General features: G+C 44.7%; 1 protein-coding gene across 29 annotated transcripts in view; it reads left to right on the forward strand.

Annotated features, from left to right (window-relative positions):
* The first annotated feature begins 2,074 nt into the window (after window positions 1-2,074).
* Window positions 2,075-13,661, forward strand: part of LOC141765101 (regulating synaptic membrane exocytosis protein 1-like) — a 126,687-nt gene continuing 115,100 nt past the window's right edge. For 9 of the 29 annotated variants that reach the window (XM_074630981.1, XM_074630978.1, XM_074630986.1 and 6 more), the window contains exon 1: window positions 2,247-2,949. In XM_074630981.1, the coding sequence (XP_074487082.1) occupies window positions 2,783-2,949 (167 nt within the window). In that variant the 5' untranslated portion in view covers window positions 2,247-2,782. Of the gene's footprint in view, window positions 2,950-13,661 lie in introns of all 29 variants that reach the window. The other 20 variants (XM_074630991.1, XM_074630985.1, XM_074630989.1 and 17 more) reach the window with 6 other exon arrangements.

Below are 13,661 nucleotides of genomic sequence, written 5' to 3' on the forward strand. Positions count from 1 at the left end.
ACTAACAATCATCACTTCTTATTTATTTCCTACATCCTTGTTTTGCACAACAAGGAGCATTTGTTGTATTTCCTCAGTATCCTCTGAGAGAATGAGACAGCACTCAGAATGTGGGCTATTTGTGCTGAAGGTAAATCTGTCTTTTTTCTTTTTCCCCTCACGGGGAGGAATACAGTCTCTACTCATTTGCAGCCTTTCAAGGTGTTTCTGTGAATTATTTCCCACTGAAACGGCTATATGACAAATCACGGGCTGGTCTGACTCAAGTCCATGCAGGACATTGTCATTCACTGTGGAGACACATGGATGTGGGGAAAGTTTTGAAACATGAGGTTTCACCCCCGTCAGCTGCATTAAAACCAGTCAAAACCAGTCACTTTCATAACACCTCTCATGCATTAACCTATAGCATTTCCTATTTCACCATGGTGCCTGCCTGTTGTCCTATATAGTAGTAGTATAGTAGGCATTATTAGAGCTGACGGAGCTGATTGAACACATCCTGTAGTGTAAAGAAAAGAGCCAGTGAAGCAGAACTCTGTGTCCTCCTCTCAGGGTTTATTTATAGTCTGCAGTCTGCAGCAAAGATCTGCTCTTCTGCTGTGGCACGACTGTGTCACTCGGAGCCGGTGGTCTCCAGTCACGACACGAAATGATGACAAAATTCTGCACCACGGGAAGTTGACGTCACCGCGGTACAGTCACCTCCTCGGTGACGTCACGTGACGGAGGCTGGGTGGCAGCAGCAGCAGACGGGTTAATGGTTAATGCCATCTGCTGGATGGACTCACAATCTCACCCGGCATTACGTCATCCGGGAGAAACCGGTGCCAGCTCCGGATCGGTTGAACCTGAGAGTCTGGATGTGAATGCACAACGAGCCGAGAGGAGTGGGGGGGCTGTAGTAGCACAACTCTGACTGAGGCTATTATTGGACAGGAGCCTCTCTGAGATCAGCTGACAACAGTACAAACACTTCTCCAAAGTTCCTCTCTACACCTATACCTTCTTCTTCTTCTTCTTCTCATATATATATATATATATATATATTAATATAATAATATGTATTATATATATATATATTAATATAATAATATGTATTATATATATATACATATATATATATATTAATATAATAATATGTATTATATATATATATAATTATATTAACATAATAATATGTATTATATATATATATATATAATTATATTAACATAATAATAATAATAATTATTATTATTATTATTACCATATCTATATCTATATCTATCTATATATATATATATATGTGATTGTGGAATTAAAGTAAAAAGTAATGAGTTAAACTTTAAGAAAAAAATAGAAAAAAATAAGATAAGATAAAGGGACGACATCAGATCAATGCATTATCCCTGTAGGATTTGATAAACACATAAATAATAATATTCAAATAAATAAAATATAACATAAATAAAAGGCACACAGTGTGAAAAAAATAGTAATGAGGTAACCTATCAGAAAGAAAAGAAATAAATAGAAGAGAATATCAGATAAGATAAAGGGACAAACAGAGAACTTGCCTTTTGGCTAACATTACATTGCCAACATTGATATTGATTAATGTGCAACATAAAGTAGCATAACATAAGATACTTTTTTTTATTATGGCACAAAACACACTTTTCAGTTTTAACTTTAACCGGGAGAAAGTCTGTCTTGCAGCCAGAACAGACACATAGACTTAGTCTAAACATATATTAATTATATATAACAAAATATATAATAAAAGTGATAAGCAAAGAGTTTATTGAAGCGGCATAAGCAAAATGCATTGAGAAAAAAAACATTTGCAAAAATAAAATGATCATGACTTGTGCTATTATATGTGCTGTAGCTGCAACGGGGTTGTGCCAAATGGAGGATTAACTGATTACCTGTACTCTGGTTGGATGCATTGAAAAGATTGCAGATGCTCGAAGAGCTGGAAAACCAAAGAAAGACACCCAGATGTATGTGTGTGTGTGTGTGTGTGTGTGTGTGTGTGTGTGTGTGTGTGTGTGTGTGTGGTGCGTGGTGCTGTAGAGAGGAGCTGCTGTCCATGGTGCTGAAATGGACCAGTGGCTAGAACCTAGAGGACGGACAGCTTCAAGTGTGTGTGTGTAGCCACAGTAAAGGCTGTGTTTGCATGTGATGATGGTGAGGACCCCATCCTCACATGAGTAAGCGCGCCTCCGCAAAAAAACCCAGAGAGGAACGACGAGGGCTGCATTCCCATTGACTGAGAGAGTGAGAGAGAGAGAGAGAGAGAGAGAGAGAGAGAGAGAAAGAGAGAGAGCAGCAGCACGGACTCCGCCTATGCCGCCCTACCATCCTACCATCCAGCTCCAGCTTGTCGACGGCACCACAGCAGCCCAGCCCGACTGATCCAGGCCCCCCTCAGCTCGACTCAACTCCCGGTGTGATAGAACCGGAGATGGGCTCTCCGTGAGTCCGGGTGGTGGAGGGCAGAGGCGGGCCGGCGGGGGGTGGTGGGGGGGAACGACGACGAGGAGAAGAGAGGAGCGTGGTGGGAGAAGAAGAAACACCCAGAGAGGACAAACAAAAGCACAACCGAGGCTGCCTGCGACCATGAGCAGCTCCTCGCACTCTTCTCCAGAGCTGCCGCTGCTGTTGCCGCTGCCGCCGCTCTGCCCGCGGACCGCGTCGTGAGGTGTGGCTCGGAAACGCTCCGGGAAAGCTGTCAGCCGAAACGACTCGCCGAGGAGGAGGAGAAGGAGGAGGAGGTGTGGTGGTGGTGGAGAAGATGTCCGCCTCGGTGGGGCCCCAGGGTGGCCCTCGCCCCCCCACCGCGCCGCCAGCCATGCCGGATCTGCCGGACCTCAGCCATCTCACCGAGGAGGAGAGGAAGATCATCATGGGTGTGATGGCTCGGCAGAAGGAGGAGGAGGATAAAGAACAAGCCATGCTAAAGTAAGGGGCAACATTTCTTTTTCCCTTTTCTGTGGAAGTTGTAACGCGTATAGCGCAGAGAAGGACATCCGAGCTGTCCGTAATGGTTCAACACCACACAGCCAGCACATCACATCACATCACAGCCAGGAACCAGCAGGCCAGCCGGTGGCGATGCGCTGGTACTGTAGCTCCGTTTCAGAGGTCTGTGGTGTATGCTTCCAAACATGTAGCAACATAAAGGCAGAGCAGAGCAGTGAGAGCTCAGACTGGGCTCCTAAAACAAGTGAGCATCAGCAGAGAACCAGAGATGGAGCCGGCAGCCAGAGAGCATCGATGCTGCTGGAATCGATCCGTCAATTAAAACAATAAATACAGTCAGAGTCAATGGAGATGACCCGAAACAGGGTCAAACGTGTTCCAGGTGTAGATAGGGCCGGGGAGGGGAGGGGGGGAGATGGGGTGTGACGGTGGAGGTGGAGGGGGGGAGGGAGGGGGTGATTCATAGCATCATCCATCTTTCACCTCCTGGTTTTCATCAATGGAGACTGCTGCACCCCCCCCCCCCTCAGCTCACACATCCAACAGAGCTCTGATTCCACTCTTTTACGCACACCTCTCGCGCAGGCTGGAGTGGCTTTAGCACTGTACAATTTTTTTGCAACCGCGGAGTGAATCTGCCTGTGTGTGTGTGTGTGTGTGTGTGTGTGTGTGCGGGAGAGAGAGAGAGAGAGAGAGAGAGAGAGCGAGAGCGAGAGCGAGAGATCGCCTTGACAATAATGGGAACAACAATGACATGATAGCTCGCAGGCCTGCAGCGACACAAACCGTTTCACCAGCCCGACAGATGGCCGGCGGTGAGCCGGTGAGGCGGCGGTACGGTCATTGTGTGCTCCCCCTCGGCGGAGAGGAGAGGGAAGATGGGGTGTGGTTGGGAATCTTATAGCAGCCCCGAACCGGACACGATACAGATGAGAAAAAGAGACAGGATATATTATTGTAGCACCTTTGAAAACCTTCTGCATTTTGATCAAATGGCGATCAATCGCCAAATACTAAGAATCAGAGGTGTAGAAATAAGCAGAAGGATGCTATGGAGGCTATGAGCTGTGAGCCACTGAAGGAGCATCATGGGAAAATGACAGAGGATACAGCTATAGGTCACTTTAAACTCACTGTCTGTTCTGTTAGAGAGACATTACAGTGTTTGTCAGGAGGGCTGGGTGTGCTACAGCTGCCTCATACAAAGGGTCGGTTACGTTGCAGTTTAATGCCTCAGGGGTCTCCACCACAAGCAGTGGCAACACCAGATCCAACACCTGCTCCGGAACATGTGAGGGCCCTGTCTCCGGCTTCATCATGCTGCCGTAGCAGGCGTGCAGCAGGGTCCCATTGCACTCTGGCTTGCTCCGACTCTTAATGGCTGTTTTCATTTCCTGACTGCAGCCTAAAGGGAAGCTGGGTGAGAGCTGCATCGGGAGAGGAAGTGATGTATTTAATGTTCCATGAGGTACAGGTTCAGGTTCAGTCAATAATGGCTTCATCATCTGGCTAACCAGTGATGGGATCAGCACACCATGGACACCATGGACAAAGGAGAAAATAGGGTTTTATAGAAATATGCAGATGAAGTTTAGTGAGCAGTAGTGAAGCAGTAATGATATTTACTAGGGATGCACCAATACCACTTTTTTCAGACCGAGTACGAGTACAAGTACTTACATTTGGGTACTCACCGATACCAAGTACCGATACGAGTACTTCTCTGTGGTCGCACCACCGGCCCGTCTCGCCCGCACTGTCGGGGAGGTGGAGCGTGAGGACCTGAAAGATGGTGACGAGAGGTTAACGTCACACTGCTGTAAAGTGATATCGGATCCGTTTTGCGAGTATGAGTATGAGTACATGAGCACAGTATGGGACCCGATACCCGATACTGGTATCGGTATCGGTGCATCCCTAATATTTACTAAGTAGGGACAATAGAAGAAGAGGGAAGGAAATTAGATACAGTTTGGCCATTTTGTTTGATTTTGGACACCTTCATGTGATGATGCAACACACTCTCACAGCAGTTCGCAAAAAAATCACGAAATTTAATCTATTTGATTCTTGTACATAGACTCAAATTTCCCTTTATTTTCTCAGCACGACGTTCAACAACGTGTTTTTCGTGCTTTTTTCTACAAATGTCCAGCAACACGTGGCGTACGTGTCAATTTCCGCTCCAGTCTTTTCAAAATAAAACTACTTAGGCTTAGGAAAAGATCGCGGTTTGGGTTTAAATAACTCCGGAAGTGCTGTAATTTAAGTACGGAAGTTACGGGTAAAAAAATAAATAAATTCAGCTTTGACTCGTGGTGTCACACGGGACACAAATGCCGGTCTCCTGGCTGAAAGTCCTGTGTTTTTTGACCCACCCACCCATCCGGCCCACCCTCCTCCCTACGGGGCGTTCACCAACTGCGAAAATGCCAACTGCTCCTAGCAACCGCTACCCCAGCCTCTATCAAAGATTATAGAAGCAAAGAGACAAAATTCGGATGCTTTTTCGCAACAGTGCTTTTTGGACTGAAAATGCCAACGAGTCTGTGACCATGGATGTATAAAGAGACGTCTGTAAATCAGAGGATCATTTTTTTTAGGTAAATCAACCTCACAGTAGGAACACTTAAATAGCCCTCATTTAAATCATTAGGTCTTAAAAGTTGTAAAATTCACTAAATCCAGAGTTATTTTCCTCAGCATAATGAATGTGCATCAGACCCACGGGACTGCACCGTCCTGCGCGCTCATATAACATATCTGGTTCAGCCAGCTTCCTGCTAGCTGTATGCGGCTGTAATAATGGATATATTGGCTGTAATTCATCACTTTTATTATCTTCTAATACACCCATGGGCTGTACGCTGTCAGCCTGTACCGTGGTGGATGTATTAACGTCTCTGTTCCCAAACAACCGGCTATCGGCCAGTAGCTAGTATTGCTAGTAGCATGACATCAACGGAATTTTAGGAGTTGTTGGCTATTTACTAAGACGCAGGGCAAAAGACCAGGATACAACCTCTTCTACATCCATGGTCTGTGGTCTGTTGGACCCTCTTCTACATCCATGGTTTGTGGTCTGTTGGACCCTCTTCTACATCCATGGTCTGTGGTCTTGTGGACCCTCTTCTACATCCATGGTCTGTGGTCTTGTGGACCCTCTTCTACACCCATGGTCTGTGGTCTACTGGACCCTCTTTTACATCCATGGTCTGTGGTCTATTGGACTCCATTCTGGATCCTTGACATGAATAGATTGCTCTCAAAATGCTGGATTTTTTTTTAACGTCTATAAATGTCCATCGCTCACTGTATGCTCCTCTGGGAAGCAACCGGGCAAAAAAGTTTAATAAATAAATAAGTAAGTAAGTAAATAGTTATAATAGTATGCGTATTTATAATCATTTCTATCGTTCAACACAGGCCATTTCGGTAGAGACATTAATTATGACAATAGAATAGAAATAACTTTGTTTTACTTTTGTACAGCACTCTGTAGGCGGACGTTTTACTGGCATCCGGTAGTCGCTTTCAGTCCAAAATGGCGGAGACATAACTCTGTTGCTGGGCGCTGACGTTGCAATGGAACAATCAATTGATTTTCACTCCTTAGTAACATACGTTCTTTGCTTCTGTGTTGAACAGAAATCTAAGGCTGAGTATATGAAGTGAAATGAAATAGCAATTCAGTCTGATTATCTGGCTAAATTCCAGAAAGGCCACTAAAAATACCAGGAAATGTGTATAATTAACCTCATTCATTTCTGTATCATTTTGCTATGCAGCCAAAAATATGTTGTTTGGCACCATATTTCTTGTAAGCAATTTAATTCAAAGCAATCTCCCGATCTATGAAACTTCTAGAAGAAATTCATCTTCATTGGAAGACTGGACATAAAAAACAGCCAGCGATGCTCCCCCCCCCCCCCAGCAGTGAAAAAACTCACCTCCGAAAGAACATTCTGTACCTTACGTCAAGACTGTTCACCTGGTCAGCACTGTCCAATCTGCTGGCAGCGTCGCCTGAGACCCGAGCAGCTGGCAGTGATAAGGTTATACTGATACTGGACTTTATCTGTCATGAGAAAAAAACTGAAGTGTCCTGATCTGTTGCTGAGCCAGAACACCTGGTTCTGGGCTAATCATTTGCTGGAGGAGTCAGCACCTGGCCTCTCCTTCACTGATTCACAGCGCTAACGAACACTTTGTCCGTGTCTAATACACTATAGACTTTCAGAGACTCCCTCGATTGACTTGCTAAACCTCCATTGACTTCCTAATCCAGAGGATGTTAGTGGAGGGGGGAGCTGTCATGCTGTGGGGAGTGAGCGAAATGCTGAACGCAGCAGTGACCGACCTCTCTGATGCTGTGACGTTAAAATCCTCCTCCGAGCACAACAGGAAATCTTTTCTCTGCAACCCAACAATCCAAGTTCCCGTCCACCCCCTGGGAGCTTTTGAGGTTTCCAAAATGTAAATATAGAAATGATGTGTAAAATATTGATGTGCTCAGCAAGAGAGGTTGTAGACATTTCAGACGGGGGTGGACGCACACACACACACACACACACACACACACACACACACACACACACACACACACACACACACAGGGCCTTAAGGTTGGAGTGGCGGGTGTGGTTAATGGAGGCAGAGCTGAAGTACAAGGAAACACTGTTAGTAATAGTACTCATCGAATTTACTGGAACTCATATCTGGCTTCTGTATTATTTTTAGTAACATATATCAGAGTCTTTAATACTTTTCTGATCCGTGGCACAATACAAGGTGCCGTTTGGCTGGTGTTTGTTCCTTCACACCAGATGGACAGAAGAAGAAATCAGGACCTAGGGCACAGAAGGAGGGACAGGAGGGAGGATTTAGAGGTTTTAAGGATTAGAGTGGTGGAAAGAGAGAGAAAAAGGGGGAGACAGAAAGAGTGGGAAGGGCTTCTGTAAGGGGTCCCACACACACACACACAATGCTAATCTCTTTAGCAGGGCTCCCTGAGGCTGCAGGCTACAGGGTGCATATAGAGGGCAGCGAAGGCCCCCTCCCGCCCACTGTCTGATATGGCTGCTACTGTCCACCAAGAGGTCAACTGGTGGCCAAGGTCAAGAGTAGTCTTTCAATGGAGAAACAGCTTGACTTCTGTTTTTGATGTGGGATTTGAAATGATGGTTAGTAGGCAGAATGTTTTTGGCATCATTGGGCAAAAATCCCATAATAACCTTTCAGCATATTTTAATTCAAGTGTTCTGAGAGAAAACTAGACTTCTGCTCCTCCTCATGGCTCTGTTTTCAGGCTTTAGAAAATCTAGCCCATGCAAGAGAGACTTTGGCAAATCACAGGTCATTTCAGAGAGAGAGAGCGTTCCTATTGGCTGTGCTACGGCTGGTGGGCGGTGCTTGGTATTTCCTCAATTGATCTCAACATGGATGCCGGATCACAAACTTTCTCATTTTACAGCTAAACAGTACACTACAAGATGTTTCTGAAAACATTTGAGGAGAGAAATAGGCATTACAGTAACATAATATTGATTGACGGGAGACTTTGACCAATCACTAGGGGTGTGACGAAATATTATGCCACGAAATATCGCAATATAAAAACGTGACGATATGCGTCGTCGAGACAAAAAACTGATATCAAGGCATAATAGGTACTGCGTACATACGGGCTCCGGGGCTAAGGCAAAGCTGCAGCCTCTTCCTGCTGCTGTTCAAGGCCTATAGAAGGAGGCTGAGTACGCGTCATATCTTTAGAGTACAACACATGCATAGTAAAATCTGGTCTGCCCTCGCTGAAATTGAACCAATCACAACGCACGGCCGCATCTTCAGTTACACTGAGCATGTGTCATCATACCCCCAGAGCCATGTCCGCCCGTGACCCAGCCTCCTTTCATAGGCCCACACACATCAACACACACAGGGCAGTCAGTGAACAGCTGATCAGAGAGGCCGCGGTGGAGACGAGTTGACGCTATGCCCGTTGCTGTTAGTAAATGCAATAAAACTTTGAAAGTGTAAAGCCAAGATACGTTATTACACCTGTTCAACAAGCATAAACACGATGAAACGGTTAAACATGAAGGAAGGCAACGCTTCAATCTGCTTTGTCTGCAGTCTCTCATCCTCCGCCGCTGTTTACTCAAGCAGAGAGCGTTAGCTCGGCGGCTAACAGCTAACTGTCAACACGTGTTAGTTATTTAGTTGAGTTGTGACTGAAACTAAAGCTGGCAGTAGGCTGTGTAGTCCAACTGTTGGGTTAGTTTGTCATGTATCTTACTGGTAAACTGATCAGCTGGTTACCTGCAGCAGTGAGTGACATCAGCAGAGGACAGGAGGAAGGACTGTTACTGACTGATGGAGGACAGGGGACAGGGGGAAGGACTGATACAGACTGATGGAGGACAGAGGACAGGAGGAAGGACTGTTACTGACTGATGGAGGACAGAGGACAGGGGGAAGGATTGATACTGACTGATGGAGGACAGAGGACAGGAGGAAGGACTGTTACTGACTGATGGAGGACAGAGGACAGGAGGAAGGATTGATACTGACTGATGGAGGACAGAGGACAGGAGGACAGAGGACAGGACAGGACCGATACCATAAAAAATGTAACTATAAGGCAAACAACAGCATTGTTTTGCATTTTATGTCTTTTGAATAAAAGGCTATCTTTTCATCGTTCAAGTTTTGTTAAAATTATTGTTATTATATCGTATCGAGATCGTGAACCCAATATCGTGTATTTGTATCGTATCGTGAGCTGAGTGAATCGTCACACCCCTACCAATCACAGGTCATTTCAGAGAGAGAGCGTTCCTATTGGCTATTCATTCAACGGAGGCAGCTGTCAGTCATTTGCAAACTCTGATCAAATGGTCAAACTAGGCAGCGCTGATCAAATATGAATCAATAGTCTGTTACTGTAATGCCTATTTCTCGCGTAAAATGTTGTCAGAAACATCTTGTAGTTTACTGTTTAGCTGTAAAATTAGAAAGTTTGCTCCGGCTGGTGGGCGGTGCTTGGTATTTCCTCAACTTGATCTCATCCTGGCTGCCAGGTCACAAACTTTCTCATTTTTTCCAGCTAAACCCTGTGAATTATCACTTGACTCTGAAGTTCCTCTCAGCTGTATGGAGCGTATTTGTCATGGTCCTGGGTTTTTATCGTAGTTTGTTTCCTGTTTTATTTTGATAAATTCACTCCTCTTGTGTCCTGGTTTTACTTCCTGCCTTTGTTTGTTTCCCCGCCTTTTGTGATTGTCTGCCCCGCCCTGATTTGTTCCACCTGCGTTCAATCACCCTGCTCTCCTGGTGGATTTAGTCTGTGTGTCCCCTGTTTCTTTGACAGGTCGTCGTCGCTCCTCATGTGTTGAGTTTCACCTTTGAGAAAGTTTTTCCAGTGTTTTATTGCCTTTGCTTTGACGTTTGACTTTTGTTTCCTGTCTGCCGGACCAGCTGTATTCTTGTTACCTGAGTTTTTCTGTTATTCAATTTTTTGCGCTCTACCTACTGCCTCCTCATCCTTATCTGTGTTTGGGTCCAAGCCTGTTAATCTCAGTAAACCTGACAGTATTAGCATCCTATAGTACATTGTTTTGGTTTTTAGAGGTACAGTGTGTAACATTTCGGGGGGATCTATTAGCAGAAATATAATATAATATTGATAATTATGTCAATAATTATCAATAAAAGAATAGTTTTCGTTTGCTTAGAATGAGCCTTTCATATCTACATAGGGAGCGGGTCCTCTTCACGGAGTCCACCATGTTACTCTGCCGTGTTGCCCAGAACGGACAAACCAAACTCTGGCTTTTCGTGTTTTTACGTTACCTGAAGGCCACCATAGTTCTCCGACACGCCTGTGAAACTGGGGTAACGTGAGCCGCAGAGAGTAAAACCGTGGTTCCGTTGCTCCTGAGCAATGTTATTATGGTAAGGATGACCTCTGAGCGGGGCGAACGGCATTACCACGGTTTTGCACTCGGCGGCTCACGTTACCGCAGTCTTGGAAAGGGAGGAGTGAGCGGAGGGGTATTCAGTTGGTTGCAATCTGTAACCACACCGCTAGATGGTTAGGCAACTATGTTTTTGGCATCATTGGGCAAAAATTCCATAATAACCTTTCAGCACATTGTAATTCAAGTGTTCTGAGAGAAAACTAAACTTCTGCTCCTCATGGCTCTGTTTTCAGGCTCTAGAAAATCTAGCCTGTGACGGGAGACTTTGACCAATCACAGGTCATTTCAGAGAGAGAGAGCGTTCCTATTGGCTGTGCCCCGGTCATATGAGCGGTGCTTAGTATTTCCTCAACTAATCTCAACATGGCTGCCGGGTCTCATTTTACAGCTAAACAGTACACTACAAGATGTTTCTGAAAACATGTGAGGAGAGAAATAGACATTACAGTAACAGAATATTGATTCATATTTAATCAGTGCTGCGTAGTTTGACCGCTGGTCGTAGTGATTGACAGCTGGCTCTCATAGACGGCAGCTGGACGGCAGACTCCAGATCGGCTCTGATTGGTTGTTTTCTCCGGTCTATGAAATCCTGCAGATGCCGTTAGGAGCACCGGAGGACACAGAGGAACTTGATTTTTTTCAGATTACCTGTCTCATGCACTACTGTCAGGATATAGTGACCGTTTTATAAAAATAACTTTTCATATCATTCATCATATTTGCTCCAATCCTGCTTACTTCAGCTTTAAGGCCCACAATTTTACTGTTATCATTCATTCAGGCAAAAAATAAATCTCTATAAACCCACAGTACACTACCTGCCCAGCACCGAATGGCAGACAGACAAAGTTAGCGACTATCTAGTGAACATAGTGGAGCATTTAAAGAGTCTAAAGAGTTCTCAAGCGTTTGTGGACCAAACAGAGCTAAAGGTTCCGTATCTAATGGATGTGTAAATACGCAACTGTTTGCTGACACATTCGCTATAACAACATTATAAGATGATAATATGTCAGCGTGGTTTGCTATCCATACTGTAAGTGGCCAAAAAAAGAGGAAGAAAGAAACAGCTTCAAAAAATATCACAGGGCGGATACACCAATTAATTTTTTCACTTTTCGTTAACATTGCGTGATGGTGCATTTAGTCTTTGCCCTTCGAGTTTCAGTGTCGATGTGTTCATTAACCACAGAACCAACTGTCTTTGGGCGTTGTTTGAAGCTGAATTGAACTGAATTGAGCCAGATATCTATCAAACATGGACAATATAGCCAACTGAGCAATTTGATGTTGAAAATACATTTAATAGATGTATATTATACATCTGTTTGTCTGCAGACGTTTAGTCTAGATTACGGCTATTCAAGGTTGAAAAGTGAAAGTCTAGTAGAAGTTGTTTCAGTGTCTTTTCAACGATTACATAGATGTTTATTAGACGGTCAATAAACGTATATTATATGAATTTAGACATCTACTAAACTTTCACTTTTCAACTTATTTTCACCAGGTTTTAGTTTAGCTGTTTAATCTACATCTTTTAGACATTCAATAAATAGCACAGATGACCTTTTATAGTTAAGTCTTTTATTTTAAAATGTATATTGTTACAGATATCTTTAAAAAATAATGTCCTTAAATTTTAACTATAAAACATTTTCTTTAAAGGGACTGTTTGTAACTTCTTACACGTATAAATCATTGCGGGTCGATGTCCCATGCATGCTCGCGTGTGGCTACGCTGTTCAGACTCAGACTTGTAGCTTTGGTCTCCAGGGCCGGAGTCTCTGCTGTACTCTGCTTCTCTGCCTGCTTGCCTTCACTCACACACCGCGCTCGTTCTCGCTCCACTCTCACGTGCATGCGCGCACACTACACACTGCAGAAGAGTTAGTTTAGCTCTGAGAATATCTAGTGAATGTTCAGTGGACGTTTGTGCAGAAATAACTGCTGCAGCTCCTCCAGACCAACAGAGGTTTCCCGTGTCTTGTGAAGTGAAGGGGCTTCGCAGAGAGAAACGTTATCGTCTCCGACCAAAACTCCGGTGTCTCCTCTGTTCCCTCCGGCCGCGGTCGGGAGGCTGAGGCAGGAAAAGCCAACACTAGGATCAGCACTGATTAATGGAGAAACCTTAGTCTGGTCAGCTAACATTACTGCCAAGCAGCTGAAATATAGAGTGATATTGTGGTTTTAGCTGACGTGTGTCACCTTACTGTTTTGAGTGATGCTCGTTCATGTCTATATAGAGCGAGCACAAGCGCGAGCAACAGGACGCTGACTTTCGTTGACTTAACGGCCACAGGTGTCGCTGTTAACAAGCAATTTCTGATTCTTACAAACAGTCCCTTTAACCATCTTGCGAGAATTTCCCCAACTTGCGGGTTCCCTTCTAGACACTACCACGCAAATGATCAGCTGATTGTAAAATGAAAGTGAAACTTAAAGCTGGGGACACACCAAGCCGACACCAAAGAACTAGCAATGGCGAAGGCCACCCGTTGAGTCGCTTAACGTCGCCTTTGTCTCGGCCAAAAAGTTGCACTCGAACACAGACTACAGCCGACGGCCAACAACCACATACGTTCTGTGCCTGTGTGAGATGAAATAACTTTTCCACACCAGCAGGTGGTGGTATCGAAAACTGATGGCCGTGACAAAGCGTCGGTATTTGATGCCCTGGGAATGAGAACTACATAGTCAGTGACTACG

The sequence above is a fragment of the Sebastes fasciatus genome, chromosome 3, assembly GCF_043250625.1.
Source record: "Sebastes fasciatus isolate fSebFas1 chromosome 3, fSebFas1.pri, whole genome shotgun sequence".
Lineage (NCBI taxonomy): Eukaryota > Metazoa > Chordata > Actinopteri > Perciformes > Sebastidae > Sebastes > Sebastes fasciatus.